At 38.9% G+C, this 15,885-nt stretch overlaps 1 protein-coding gene across 4 annotated transcripts; it reads right to left on the bottom strand.

Moving 5' to 3' along the window:
* Positions 1 to 3,284: 3,284 nt before the first annotated feature.
* Positions 3,285 to 13,431, bottom strand: tmem200a (transmembrane protein 200A). Of its 4 annotated transcripts, XM_048597497.1 has the most exons (4): positions 13,295 to 13,431; positions 12,661 to 13,029; positions 8,248 to 9,038; positions 3,285 to 5,317 (listed from the first exon to the last, which is right to left on the bottom strand). In XM_048597497.1, the coding sequence occupies exon 4, from the start codon at positions 5,300 to 5,302 to the stop codon at positions 3,839 to 3,841; it is 1,464 nt and encodes a 487-aa protein (XP_048453454.1). In that variant the 5' UTR covers positions 5,303 to 5,317; positions 8,248 to 9,038; positions 12,661 to 13,029; positions 13,295 to 13,431; the 3' UTR covers positions 3,285 to 3,838. The 4 variants fall into 4 exon arrangements, with proteins under 4 accessions (XP_048453454.1, XP_048453455.1, XP_048453453.1 ...); XM_048597498.1 differs by lacking the exon at positions 8,248 to 9,038 and having other exon boundaries at positions 12,661 to 13,102; XM_048597496.1 differs by lacking the exon at positions 8,248 to 9,038.
* Positions 13,432 to 15,885: the final 2,454 nt, after the last annotated feature.

Below are 15,885 nucleotides of genomic sequence, written 5' to 3'. Positions count from 1 at the left end.
ACGTACATCTGATCATGTTTCTTGGTGAAATGCCTGTATGGTATGGACTAAGTGCTTCCCTATGTCCTGAAGAAAAGTTTGATGAAGGATCACTGAGCCTGAAACATTGAATCCACTTTCTGTCCACAAATGCTGCCAGACCCACTGTACTTTTCTGCTTTTGTTTCTGATTTTCAGCATTTGCAGTTCTTTGTATTTTTCTGCTTCCCTACATGTTAGCTCACATATCACATACCATAAATTCTGAGTTCTTAGAAACATAGAGGTCTACAGCATGGAAACAGACCCTTCAGCCCGATTTGCCCATGCCGCCCAGTTTTCACAATTTAAACTAGTCCCATTTGCCAGCATTTGGTCCATATCCCTCCATGCCTATCCCATCGACGTACCTGTTTAAATATTTCTTAAATGATGAAATTGTACTCACTTCCATCACTACCTCTAGCAGCCTGTTCCAGACACTCACCACCCTCTGTGTGAGAAAAGTGCCTCTCTGGAACCTTTTGTATCTCTCCCCTCTCACCTCAAAACTATGCCCTCTAGTTTTAGACTCCCCTACCATGGGGAAAAGCTGTTGGATGCCTACCTTATCTATGCCTTGTATATACCTCTATAAGGTCACCCCTCAGTCTCCTACAGTTCAGGGAAAGAAGTCCCAGCCTATCCAACCTCTTCTTATAACTCAAACCTTCCAGTCCAGGTAGCATCCTAGTAAATCTTTTCTGCACACTTTCTAGTTTAGTAATATCCTTTCTACAGTGACTAGAACTGCATGCAGTACTCCAAATGTAGCCTCACCACCGTTGCGTACAGCTTCAACAAGATGCTCCAACTCCTGTAATCAATGCTTTGACCGATGAAGGTAGCATGCTGAAAGCCTTCTTCACCACCCTGTTTACCTGTAACTCAATTTTCAAGGAGCTATGAACCTGTACCCCTAGATCTCTTTGTTCTATAACATTCTCCAGGGCTCTACCATTGACTGTGCAAGTCCTGCCCTGGTTTGCTTTTCCAAATGCAACACCTTGCTTACCAAATGCAACACCTTGCATTTATCTAATTTAAACTCTATTTGTCATTCCTCAACCCACTGGCACAGTTGATCAAGATTTTGCTATATTCCCGGATAACGTTCTTCACTGTCTCCTATACCACCTATCTTGCTGTCATCCACCAATCATTACTAATCGTACCTCCTTTATTGTCATCCAAATCATTTATATGAATGATGAATAACAGTGGACTCAGCATCAATTCCCTGTGGCACACCGCTGGTCAGCAGCTCCCAGAGTGAAAACCAACCCTTTACCACTACCCTCTGTCTTCTACTGTCAAGCCAATTTTGTATTCAGTTGGCTAGCTCTCCCTGCATTCCATGAGACTTAACCTCACTCAACAACCTACCATGCAGTTCCTTGTCAAAGGCCTTGCTAAAGTCCATGTAGACAATGTTTACTGCACTGCTCTCATCTACTTTCTTGGTCACCCCTTCAAAAAACTGTTGAAACAGATGTCTTGAAGTTTCCTAACAACATTATTTACACTGTTATGATATCACATTTACACACAATCTGGTTTCTTTGCTTACTATTCCTGTTACATTACAGAACTGAATGAATCAACACAGTCTACTGACTCCACTGAACTGAATCAGGAGTGACTGAAAATGAGGACCTTTATACCAGGATGTCACATATCATGTTGTTGTGTAATGAGACACTGCATGTCTGGTCTGGAATCTATGAAATTGTATAATAATTTCTATAGAGCACAAAGTTTCTATGTTCCCAAACTGGCTGTTCAAATGTTGAATTTCTACTTAATAAGTTCACAGCTGAAAAACATTCTGCATTCTTCCAAAATATCTGTACGAAAAATAATAGCATTATATTGTCAGCAATACTCTCTGTCTGATCTTACTAGTTCCATAAATTCCCAGTTTACCCTTCCTTCTCAGATTAGTGGGTGCTGTCAACGCAAAACACAAATTGCAAAGCATATTTTCTAGGAAATGCTAAGAAATCAATACGATAGTTGAGCACTCCAAGCTTGAAATGCTGATGGTTTGCAGGAATGCTTTCATCATTTCTTCTCTCCTTATTCAGTAACCCACAAGAAACTCAGCAGTATCCAGGACAAAGCAGTCTGTTTGATTGGCAACCTGATTGGTCAAAATCCTGGAACTCACTCTCTAACAGCACTAGGATTTCCTACACATCACAGACTATAATGGTTCAAGAAGGCAGTTCACCAGCATCTTCTTAGGGGCGTCCAGGACGAGCAATAAACATTGAACTATTCAATGCCCCAACATCCCTGGATGAATGTTTAAAACCTTCATGCCCAGTGAACTTGAGAGGGTACTACTGAAGGACTCTCAGAATAAGAATGAGCAGGAATACGTGGTTGCCCCAGAAGAGAAGCATTAATCTCTTATCAAAATGACCTGTTTATGCCATAAGTAAACCCCTGCTCTTTTGAGAAATTTGACAGCCTGGTGAGAATGGGCCAAGCAAAGATGTTTCTGTTGCTATTCTGTCAGCAAGGACATAAAAGTGGTGAGCTGCGAGTTAGTGCATGAATTGCTTGGCTGATACATTCATTGGCAGTAAATTGACCAACAGTGTGATGTTCCCTATGTTAGCCGTGAAGGAATCAGAGGGCAAAGATCACCTTGATTGCCAGAGCCAGCACTATAGCGTTATAGTGGCTCGCAACAGGCTTGCTTTCAGTCAATGACAGTTATGCAACTGTTGCCCTGATCAATGTACCTTGTAGAAACATTACCAATTATCTGTTCCTAAATCTAGGAAGAAGGTTAAAGGAATGATTACAGTGTGGGTAATCTGGCAGCAGAGGCACTTGCTAGCCATGTCACCTTCTATTCTTATTGTGATCCTACCATGAAGGAGCAATGAATGTGTATAATTTGCAATGTAATAGCCACAAAAATATGTGTATATTGCTGGCTTTTAATGCCCATGTTTCAGGACAAAATGCAGTATTACACTGGAAAACACTGGAATTATTATGCTTGTTATTGAATAAAATGTAGGTGCCTCATAAATGTTCTCAGACATTCCAGAGAAGTGGAAGTACAGGTGGTCGATATCCAGCTCAGGAATCTTGTGCACCACGTGAGATACAAGGAGTTGGTGAGTTCATTTAATCATAATATTCCATCCTCCACTGGTTCAGATCTTGCTGTTAAGAACATTTCATCAGCAAATTCTACTCTCACAGGACCAAATGATTGTTGATAATTAATAGAAACATGTAGAACATTCATATGATATGCACATTTTATTTTGTTCCAAAAATAGCAAAATGTATATTAAGGACACTAATATGACATTAATAGGAAAATACCTGCCAAAATACGGTCCAATACACAGACTCAAGCTTTGTTACTCAAAGAATGAACACTCCCATCCCAATTTAATAGACATTAAAATAATACTTGCTTTGCGTTGATTTAATGCCACTCACACTTTAGATTTGTAAATCCTGTCCATTCATCAGGGATGAACAATAAATCTAAATGCCATTCTGGTGTTATTGTCTGTCTGGACTGAGATTTGAATTTGGCCAATACCTGAGCCGCTGGTTAATGCAGAACTGACAAACACAGCATGAAATATGTCTGCGACACTCCAAACCAGCATGAAAAGAATTCCCATAGATGCAAAGATGCCAGTTCTGATCACAATCTACAAGTATTCAATCTTTAATTTGTACTGAAAATAACATCTCTTCAAAATAGACATGCACTTCTCACGTAAATACATTTCTTAGAAGTGCCTTAAAATATAAACACATGATACAAACCAATGCTCCTTCAAAACCTTGTTTCTGAAGCTCCATGCCGTAACTTGTTATCTAAAAATTCATCATTTTCAAAACTTAGATTATTATGGGATCTTGAGATCATAAGTAATTTCTCTTTATTTGTATAACTGCCTTTTACACTAGCCTGTGGAACGGGTAGTGTGTCCATTGGATCTTCTTTGTTTTCCAGTTTCACATAGCCCTTGCTGTTACTGCGATCAAGTCTTGGCCAGCTTGGGTGCTTTCTTTGTTCTGCTTGCACCGTGAGTGTTGAGGGACCTCCCTCCAAGTCCAAAGACTTTGAATGACAGGACAACATGTGAAGTGAAGTGTTTGATCCAAATTCTTTCTTGGGGAAACTTGGTGATAGAAATCTTCCCATGGATGCACCAGAAGATATGGTGGGTGGTTTTCCATCTGTTATTGTGCTGTTACTTCTTAACAACCGTGGATTCGGTGGCTTATAGAAATCATTAATATCAGTTGACAGTACTGTTAAGGATGTCATAGATGTATGTCTAACCCTGCCTTTACTGAGGTCAGAATCCTCTGTGATATTATCAAGTTCAGGCTCATCAATCACACAGTTATTAAGTTTAATAACAGGAAGTGTGAAAGCACTGAGAGAAGATGAAACAATAGATTTAGTCTCACACTTTTTAGGATAGGTACACTTCTCTCTTTGAGATTCTGTCTGTTGCCTACTGCTGGAGCCTGATGATGTTGAGTTTTTTGGGTGTAAGAGTGTAATAATATTCTTAGGCAGTCCATCCTCTTCCTCGTAAGTATTCCATTTGTGTGGAGTGATTCCATCATTAGATGACCCAGAAAATGACAACAATACATTAGCAGCCAGTTTAGCAGCACATTGATTGTCAGAACATTTGGCATCAGAATCCCCAGATTGGCCAATCCAAGCCCCATTCATGTGTCTCTGCCCTTTAATTCTTTGGCTATGGATATCAATAACTGTGGAATAAATATCTTGCATATGAATCACTTTGGTTTCTTTGTCCCTATTTTCATGTAGTATGGCATTAGCACAAATAAATATAAATATCCCTATCCCCATGGTGAAAGGGCCAATCATTTTCATTTTATCAGAGTGTAAGTGCTGCTCAAAAAACTCCATTAATATTCCAGCATGGTCTGTTGTTACATGGGACCCATTGTTTGGAATTTCAGATTTCGAAGCTACAGGATATCTCTTATCTGCTTCTTGTGGCCAATAACCAAGGATTGCCATTGCAATCCCAAACATCAAAATTAAAATTCCAAGGAAAAGGAAAAATCCTGAAGGTGAATAGAGTCTGATTTTGCCTCTCACTACGACAATGTTGGCTTTGGGCTTACGTTTGGGTTTCCTTTTCACTGGAGCAGAGGATGGAGGAGGAAGATGAAAGTGCTGTGATCTAGCTGAGTCTTGTCTTTTCAGGGCTGCCAGTCCTGTTATTACACCCCCTGTAGCTATCATGGTGTTGTCTTCTCCCTTGAATGCAAAAATAGGATAATACAATTTCAGATGGTAGAGCTAACTTTTGTCAGCATGCACAAGAACATTCTCTAGACAACTATGCAAAACAACTTCAAGAAACATTATATTTTGGAGGCCTACTTAGCAAGTTAAAAGTAAGAACATCAATGAATTAAATTAGAAATTCAGATTGCTTCAAATTTACTTCAACAAAGAATTGCACACTGATATCAAAAGCATCCTTCTTGGCCCCTTATATTAAGATGCTTTAAAAATATCAATAACATTATAATTAAAATGAAAGCTATTACGAACAGAGGTTAGCAAAACACTGGGCCATAAATTGGCTTGGTGAAAGTTTGCATCCTATTTCCACACAGAGTTAAGCATGTCTCTGGTCAAACTATATGTACTAACATTGTACCATGTGCAACTATCTGTAATTACAAATGTCAGAGTGTTCAATAGTCAAAATTAGTAATTAACTGTTCTAGCTTGCTTTAGCTGTCTTCTGGCTTGAGTTGATAGTTTGCTCTGATAGTCAACGTTAGTAAACATCATCTGGTGTGAGTCAGGAGCTTCAATTTGGCATGGTGGCTCTGCTTCATTTGCTGGAGAGGTAAACAAGGACTGAGAAAGTGAAGGATTTGCTAGACTCTTGTTTTCTCTAGCACTTTTTCATGGCCAACTGAGTTTTCCGCATCTCCTCACCTCTTCCAAAGCCTCTCCAACCAGCTAGTCTCCAAAACTCACGACTATTGGCAATGGTCACCCAGATGTCTGTGTCATTGTCCACTAACTTTGTGTCTTGTTTGTTTGTAGCAGAGATGTGGGCAATCAACAGGTCAAGACACATTGACCACATGGTCTTCAGATATATAGCCATCATTCATCCAATGAATGTAGCTGAACCAGTGCATGCTTAGAAATGAGTGTCTGCCAGTGGAATTAGCACATTTCAGGACCTCTAATTTGGCCTGCATCACCTTGTCCTATTAACTGATGCCAAGGATACATCTGAGGGAAGAAAATTGATAACTACTCAGCTTTTTCTCTTGCCTAACATTTGCTGACCAAGTCTCACGACTGTAGAGGGCTGCATCAAGGTCACAGGTTTGGTAGACTCACATTTCATGTTCTCTGTCAGGTTCAGTTTTCCAAATTTTCTTACTCAGCTTAGACTAAACAATGGTATCATTTGCAATGTGTGTGTTGATTTCTACATCAAGTAACAGATTGTTGGTGATTGTGGAATCTGGATATGCAATGCATCATGAACCTCCACTGTCACATTTTCAGTACTGATTGATGGCTGTATGGCAATATTTTGAATCACAACATTTGTCTTCTTGCAAATTAACTGCAGATTATTAATTAAATACATATTAAACATAAGTGAAATAGAACATTGTCAGGGAAGGTGATTGCCTCGTGGTATTATCAGTAGACTGTTAGTTTCAGAGACCCAGGTGATGTTCTGGGGACCAGGTTTGAACCCTGCCATGGCAGATGGTTGAATCTGAATTCAAAAAATATCTGATAACCATGAAACCATTGTTAGGAAAATCCCATCTGGTTCACCAATGTCCTTTAGGGAAAGAAATCTGTCTTCATTACCCAGTCTGGTGTACATGTGACTCCAGACTCACAGTAATATGGTTGACTTTTAACTGCCTTCTGGACAATTAGGGATGGGCAACAAAATGCTGGCCTATCCAGCAAAACCTACATATTATGTATGAATGGATATAAAAAAAATGAAGATCTAGTTTCAAATCTATTCTTGAGAAATACGCTTAAGAATTTCATCTTTCTTACATCATTTAAGAATGAAAAATGATTTTCAAGTTGTTGAATACAGTTCACAATGAAAAATTATGTCTTATGCAACTGGCACTAAATGTAAAATGTGGAACTTGTAACATAAGAGATGTATGAACACACTTATACGTTGTTCATAACTTAGTAATCTCACTTTAAATTTAAAGAATGCATAAAAGAGCTATGACGATGCAGGAGCAGATGACATGCTAAGACTGGGATTTAGCCACACTATCGCAATATTTGGTGGATGTTAGTTCTATCTGGAGCTATAGATGGGGTTTCTTCACATTGTCAGCATCTTCAAACTTTCATTGAAAAACAGAGCAGCTACAGGACAGGACCATGTCATTCATCCAACCAGGTAATATCAGTGTTTTCACATTATACAAGCTAATAGTTCTGATCCATGTTGTTACCATTTCTCTTCTTTTGAATTTCTTTAATTTAGTTTTATATATTCTCATAGTCTCCAGCTTAGGAACTGTCTGTGTATAGTAACACTTCTTCTTCAATTCTGACCTTTGATGTTTAATCCTGTATATATGACTCCTGATTCTTGACTGCTCAACGACTGAAACTAATCTGCTTCGATCTCCTGTATTATCATCCTTTACCACGAATACTCTAAATTTTATAGAAGATTGTGAGTGGAAATAACATGTTAGAAGTGCTAACATTCCCTTGCTTTCTTTACTTTAAAACTCAGTAATGCAAATATTAGACTGCTCTGCTCTAAATTAAATGCCACTGTAAACTGCTTAGACAAATATAAATTATCAAACTGATGCCAAATGCTTTCTTTCTTCTTCATCTTTGGCAGTTCCTCAGGATCAAAGATGGCTTTGTCCCACTTTGGTTTGATGGGTTCTGACATGGCTGACAAGCTTAATGGGTGATCTAATCTCTGTCATAAGTGAAGCAGGTGATGCTTGGAAGGTTTGGCTAATGATTTCTAGGGAAGTACGTGCACGCTCTCTAATATCTTGACTTCACCTCTACATGTTCCCAATGACATGTCTCCCTGAGTTTGGTGCCTTTCCAAAGGCACCTTCTCCATTTTAGTCAGTCACAATCCAGAAACTCCCACGAGTCAGGGTTAAATGGAGAAAATTGGAGCTCACCCTGGACTGGTATATTTGGCTTCTTCAGAGATGTTTCGTTGTAATTGTAAAAACTTTGCCAAAATCCTCCCGGGAGTCTACTGCGAAAAACGAGTTTGGAATAGAAAAGTTGTTTTGAGACTCTGGTATCAGACATATGAATGATGTGACCTGCCCAGATGAGCTGTTTTTGATTGATTATCACCTTGGTGTTAACGTAGGAGGGGATGCTGTTGGTGCCTTTCTTGTCTCCAGATTTGGAGGATTTTGCAAAGATAACAACATGGATACGTCCAGATTATACGTCTCCAGTGCTTTAAGATGCCTGCTGTAGGTTGTCCAAATCCTGAAGCATTTGAAGTACAGGGCTCACGGCTGCCCAGTAAGCTGTGGCCATGGACTTACGATGCTGGTCCTCAAATATGTTTTCTCAGTCATCTGAAGCCCAAGCTTGCACAATGGAAGCGAAGATGAATTTTTCAGTCTATACTTGCATTTGTTCAGAATAGGTTCCTAAGATATGGAAAATATTGTTCTCAATTGATTGGGGGAGTGTAGATGTTTTGCTGTAGAAAGTGGTTGGAACAGGATCTTAGCTTTCTCAGTGTTTACAGGACTTTCAGTAAACACCCGGAATTGAGGCTTTATTAACAAACACAATAACATGGCATGTGCTGGAAGTATTTCATAAGCATTCTCATGGCAGTCAATTTTGTTGGACATTGGTTCCAGGTCCTTAGAATGATCCTACTGACTGATCAAGGAGGCAAATACTTAATCCCTTTTCAACTTTGGTACACTAATTCGGATCACTGGAGAAAAGGAAAAAGAACAACAAGATCTGAATAAGTAAGTTTAGATCAAATTGTATAGAGTATATTAGTGTGATCTTTACTTTTAATGTAAAAACTAAAGTGATATTCTGGAGCAGGGAATGGAAGTCTTAAACTATAAGATAAATCAGTGTTCTGATAAGTGGACTATGCATATTACACATATACAGACTATCAGATCAATTTTTGAAAAGAAACAATGACTTACTGTAACCTAGAAGGTTCAAACAGATTATTCCAAGATTGCCAAAATTGAGAAAGCTGCTACATACTTCAGTAAATGTTAAAAATTGCATTTACTATCATTGTGATTTATAATGACATGCTTATGATTCTGATAAATAACCAATAGTAACATGTGTCATTAACGTAGTCTTGAAAATAATCTAAAGATACTTCACAGCAGTGTAATCATAAGAATTTACACCGAGCCAATAAGTGAGATACTAGGACAACTAAAAGATTGACTAAATAATGTTTTTTAATGAGAATCTTAAAATAATAAAGGCAAAGAGATATAGGGAAGATGAAGTGAAGATAAGGGTAAGAATTTTAAATTTTAGCTGATGAATGGATTAGGAGTCAATATTTTGGATTAGTCTGAATCCGCATCAGTAGAGTGAATCATAATTGTGGCTAGAGTGTGAAATTTGTGACGCAGACAAAAGACAATGGTCTTGATCTTCACAATGTTTAAATGGAGAAAATTGGAGCTCACGCAGGACTGGTGATCAGACAAGTAAGGTGACAACACAGATTCTGCGGACAAATCAAAAGGACTGTTGGTAATTAGAGCTGTATGTCATCACTAATGTCACAAAGTCATAATAGATAGACAATTAACCTTTTAATTCAACTGACTAATTTAATACCTGGGACTTCTGTTTGAAAGAAAACAACTTTAATGAACCAGGACACGGGTTTAAAATGGCTGAGAAAGTCACCTGACCTACGAGAGGGGTGAAGGTTCTAAAAAGCCTCTGATGTGAATTAACAGGAAACATGTCTGGGCAGTTTCCCTGAACAATTTCACACTTCTCATTGTTTGATCTATCTGGAAATAAGCGTAAGGACAACAAGCAACAACCATCTCTGCAACAACTGTCAAAGACAGAGGAAACTTATTGAAATCCATCATGCAAAAGGTACCTTAAGACTCATCCATCTGGTTAAATGATGTCTTGACAGTTTTGACATTGGGAAGTCCAAAACCTCTTTGTTACTATGGATTGCCTCATTGCTTCACATCCAATAGCTGGCTATCTCATGACCAAATCTCCCTCTTATGAAAAGCTTTGATTATAATCTTATCTATTTGTTACAGCAGGAGTAACAGTAAAAAGGGCTGCAGGACAGAATAGCAACAGTTCACTCTCTCAACGGATTTTTTTGTTCAAACTCAGATCCAATCTCTGTGAGGAGTTTGAATACATCAAAGAGATGGAAAATTAAAAATAAACGCAACTTCTAGTATCACAGCATGCACTTTGGAAAAGCATGGAATACATTTTAAAACATTTTCAGAAGAATAACCAGCTTACATTGGCCACAACAACCACCCCACCCCAGAAGACAACCAAATAAACCTCAGCGTATAAAACTCTTTCCACTAATGAACTTTCATCATTTTTTCAAATCCACCTTCTCCACGCTATAACTTGTTATATTTTGCATCCTAATGTGTGTGTGTATTTGCCAGGATTCAGGACAAGCTTTACCTTCTTAATAGGTTTTACACTTTATTTGAGTGAATTTACAATAAAACTAACTCCTTAACTTTGTTAATTCTGGAGATCCATCTAGCTTTTCTTTTCATATAGCTTTAGACATGGTCAGTACATATTAAATTGAAATAGCAAATCTTTGACATTAATTCAAATTCTTTAATCACAAACCTCTGCAATGAAAAGACATGAATTTATTCATTCCCATCTTTATAGTTGCAAAGTACAGACACAGAATCTGATCCCATGACTTCAAATAATATGTTAGGGTCAGCATGCAGCTAAAAAATAGGAAAGGATCAAGGATAAATCTTTGATGTATTCCAGAGTGAATAGGACAAGATCAAGAAAGCAAGTCATTGATTCTCTGGCTATGACTAGATTGGAAAAAGTGCAACCAAGTGGCGCAATCCCAGTCAGCTGGGCAAAAGAGGAGGGGAATTAGTGAAGGTCGGTACAGTTCATAGGTAATCCTACAACAAGCAGAACCACCACTTATTATATGCTTTGTCTAAAATGGAAATGTCACCAATTGCAACATGGTCACTATGGAGAGAAAGTTACCAGTGATGCTGTCTCGTGGATACCATTTGAATTGACAAAGGCGTGACATTAACATTCTTCTATATATCACCAATTAACTAGTGATTGTGAATGATGCTTTTGTGCAGTATTAAATAGTGGTGAGAGAAATTATGCATAAAATGGAACAAACTGGAAGATTCTGTAAGAGATACTTGCATATTTACTATTAATGGTTCCCAGCTCAAAACAAAAGTTTATATATTTCAGTTCATGATGTGAATAGTTGAAGCTGCATTGTTGGAAAATTTCACTGTGATTTTGACGGCGGTACTAACGAACTATCTCTCTGAATGTCCTGTTAGTTAGGTATTATCTTTGTCAATTTCTTTTCAAAAGATATTTTCCTTCCTATTGCCATGCTATCTAACGTTTGAGTCCTCACGCGGTTAGATTAGATTCGGATTGAGTTGATTAATGGTAAATAAAATATCAGCCCTATTTAGTTTTCCATTGCTATTTGTCACAGTTTCTTACTTTCGACTGCATTCCATTAACCTTGTTCACTTCATCTACAGTCACAAAGGAAGTATTTATTTATTCATAATCTGCAAAACTGACATGAAATTAAAGATCAATTCTTGGGGGAGGAGGGAGAGTAGGGTCAATAAGAAGTACATTACAGCTTCAAAAAAATATCAGAATCGCGATATCCCATCAAAAAAACTCGCTCTTTCCCTTCCAAACCCGGCACTTCCATGTGTGTTGTCTAATGGGGTTGGGTATGTTCCTCTTTAAAGAGGAACAATTTGATGAAAGCCTGCAAGTCATTGTGAATATACCGCTGCCCTGTTCCAAAAGGAACAATCAGAGAGGGAGGGGTCCGCCTAGGGCTCATCGGAGGGATGCGTGCAGGTCAGCCACATTTCAAACATAAGGGGCTTCAAACTCCCAGCTTTTATTTGAATACTATCACTATTTAGGTCAGAGCGGCAGTACCTAGCAAACTGGATGGAGGTCCTCTCCCCCACTTCTGGCCGCCAGCGCTGTTCACATTTGCAACAAGTACCAACACGGAATCGCCTTTCGCAGCTTAACACTGATATCCTTCCAACTGACAAGGTCTGGGAATCCACCTCCCAGTTAACAGCATTCCCTACTTACTCGATGCAAAGCCACGATATTAACCGACAATTAGAGACCCTGTCTTATTTCTATCTCATTCACACTTCAAAGCAACATGCGAGGCAGGCTGTTCTCGCAGTTAGTTTATTATATAATGCAGGTTTAATAGTCTTGTTTAGGAGAGGTTTTGGATTTGATCATTGCCCTTGTTTTAAATGGGAACCTCTCACCTGGAGGAAAGAGCGGGCTCCTGTGGAGGGATAGAATCCAGTCTGTGTCGACAGCTTGAAACTGAAAGAAGGGATCCGTTCAGCGGAGCGCAATCCGATGTCCAATGGAATCTGTTCAGTGGATCGAGCTCCTTAGAGTGCCATCTGCATCGTTTTAACTTTCTCTCGCAGCCGTGGTGTCCTGCTATTGCTCGGAACGACTAGAAACCCTTTAGTTTGTTGCTCAACACTTCTGACTCCCTTCGTTCGCTTTCATTATCGGTCATCGTGGACTTGAGCTTGCAGCTATTCCCAAAATGAAGCAAGCTCTGGGCGCTTTCCAGGCGGTTAGACAAAGGAGCGGCACGATCCGCGCTTGGCAGTATTTGCCTATATACAGAATGAAATGATCACACACAGCCACTGACTGTTATAGCTCTCAGCACACATAACCACCGAAGGACTGCAAAGGGGGAAAAAGAAAAGTTGACTTGCTATCACTTCAGGTCTTCAAAGCGAGAAACAAAATGTAGTACTCTGACAATTATTGTTACTAGCATTGCAAGTTATTCTCACACACAGTGCATCCTTAGAAATGAAGGGTGAGGATTTCTGGTAAACTTGTTGTCTCTGGTGATTATTAGTTACTACTTACTTAGACTGAGTTTTACGCCCAGAGTCTCTTCTCCCCTGGCTAGCTGGAAAGCTCAGACTAAATGCTGACTTTGGAGGTGTTAGACAGCAAAGAAAACTGGGACTTTTAGTCCCCCACGTGATGCTTTCCTTACACGGAATGTGACGCACATTGAAACGAGGAGCCTCTAGCCGACCGTTCACTCTCCATTCTCTTTAATACCACAGCAACGTCCAGCTCGGGTTGGGAGCTCATTGGTCATTTCGATTTCCTGCGTCTCTCTGTCGTTGTTAGAACATCTTGCCCTTTCCATATCAATGGTCGAACCTCCCACTGAGAGAGCTAGAGAAAGGTGGATACCATACCCTGAATGTGAATTTACTGGTTAGAGTTCTGTCCATGTAATCCAATGTCTCAAGGAGAAGGGCTGACAACGCCAAGTTTTCACAAACACAGGTCAGAACTAGCAAATAAACAATTCAACATACTTTTAGTTTTACCTCTCAAGTATCTGATACACACACAATCCAGTCCATAAAACGTTCACATATGAAAGATGCATTGAACTCAGATTAAACTGTGATTGTTTAACAATTACAATGGAAAACTAATGAATTATGTTTTTAAAAAGCATCTTGAAAGTACATAAAAGCAAAAGAGTAGCTAAAGTAAGCATTGGTCCCTTAGAGAGTGATAAAGAGGGATTAATAATGGGAGACATTGAAACAGCAGAAACTTTAAACAAATATTTTACATTATGAAGTCACAAAAAGCACCAAGAGTAGTTAAAATTCATGTGGCAAAGTGGAAAGAAGTATTTAGAACAATCACTCACTAGAGAGAAAGTTTTTTTTTAAAAATGGGACTTAAAGCTAAAGAGAATCCTGGACCAGATGGCCTCCATCCTAGGGTCGTAAAAAAGTGACTGTACAGACTGTGGATGCATTGATTGTAATCTTCCATAACTCTCAAGACTCTGGAAAGATCCTAACAGATCAGAAAGTCACAAACATAACACCTTTATTTGAGAGATGAAGAAGACAGAAAGCAGGAGATTAATGATTTCTGATGAAGGGTCTAGGCCTGAAACGTCAGCCTTTCTGCTCCTATGATGCTGCTTGGCCTGCTATGTTCATCCAGCTCTACACCTTGTCTCGGATTCTCCAGCATCTGCAGTTCCTGCTATCTCAGATTAATGATTAGTTAGTTCAATATCTGTCACTGGAAAATCTATTATTAGACACATCATAAAGCATAATTAGAAAACAATTAAACAATTATATTGAGTTAGGTTTTTTCAGAAAAGCCACTGGCTCAAAATGTTAACTCTTTCTCTTTACAGATGCTGCCTGACCTCATAGAATGTTTCCAGCTTTGTTTTTCTTCTTATTTCAGATTATCAGCACCTGGAGTACCTTGCCTTTGCAGGCAGAGGCAGCATGGTTCTGTAAAGGGAAATAGCGTTTGACAAATTTGAGGATGTAACAAGTAGATTTGATAGAGAAGAACTGGTAGATGCAGTACATTTAGATTTCCAAAAGGCAATCAATAAAGTGCCACATAAAATGTCACTGTGCAAGATAAGACTTTAGGGTATTGTGTGCAATATATTATGAATAAAAGATTGGCTAATGAACTAGAAACAAACATAATTAAAAGATCATTTTTCAGAGAGGCAAACTACAACTAGTGGAGGGCCACAGGTGTCATTGTTGGGGTCTCAAATATCTATGATCTAAATGAAAGGATGATGAGATAGACTGTATTGTAACCAAATGTGCTGATGATGCAAAGATAGATAGGAAAGTGACTTTTGAGAAGGTTACAAAGATTCTGCAAGGGGATATAGATAGATTAAGTGAGTGTGCAAAAAATTGAAAATGGAATATAATGTGGGAAATGTGAGATTAACCATTTGGCAGGAAGAGAAGAATGACATTATTATTTAAATACTATGTCATAGAATCATAAAGTCATACAGCATGGATATTGATCCTTCGGTCAACTCATCTGTGCTGACCAAACATTCTAATCTGGCCTAATCCCATTTGCCAGCATTTGGCCCACAACCCTCTAAATAATTCCTATTGATATATCCATACAGATACCGCTTAAATGTTGCAGTTGTACCTGCCTCCACCAGTTCCTCTGGCAGCTCCTTCCATACACACACAAACTTCTGCATGAAAAAAGTTACTCCTCAGGTCCTTTTTAAATCTTAAACCTATGCCCTCTAGTTTTGAACTCCCCTTTAGGAAAAGAACATAGATATTCACCCTATTCAAGCCCCTCATGACTTTATAAACCTCTTTAAGGTCACCCCTCAATATCTATGCTCTTGGGAAAATAGCACCAGCCTATTCAGCCTCCCCCAATAAATCAAACCCTCCAATCCCAGCAACATATTTGTAAATCTTTTCTGCACCCTCTCAAGTTTAACAATATAATTCCTCCAGAAGGGCAACCAAAATTGTAAGGAGTATTCTAAAAGTGGTCTCACAAATGGCTGCAACATGACATACCAACTCCTGTACTCAATGTCTGACCAATGAAGGCAAACGTGCCATTTGCCTTCTTCACCACCCTGTCTACCTGTGACTCCAATTTCAAGT

This window comes from Rhincodon typus, chromosome 5 (genome assembly GCF_021869965.1).
Source record: "Rhincodon typus isolate 14 chromosome 5, sRhiTyp1.1, whole genome shotgun sequence".
NCBI lineage: Eukaryota > Metazoa > Chordata > Chondrichthyes > Orectolobiformes > Rhincodontidae > Rhincodon > Rhincodon typus.
The sequence above is the reverse complement of the archived record's forward strand: the minus strand, read 5'-3'. Positions and strand labels throughout refer to the sequence as shown.

Bases quoted from the DNA above. Each gene is read 5' to 3' on its own strand.
- tmem200a (XM_048597498.1), bottom strand. From the start codon at position 5,302: ATGATAGCTACAGGGGGTGTAATAACAGGACTGGCAGCCCTGAAAAGA.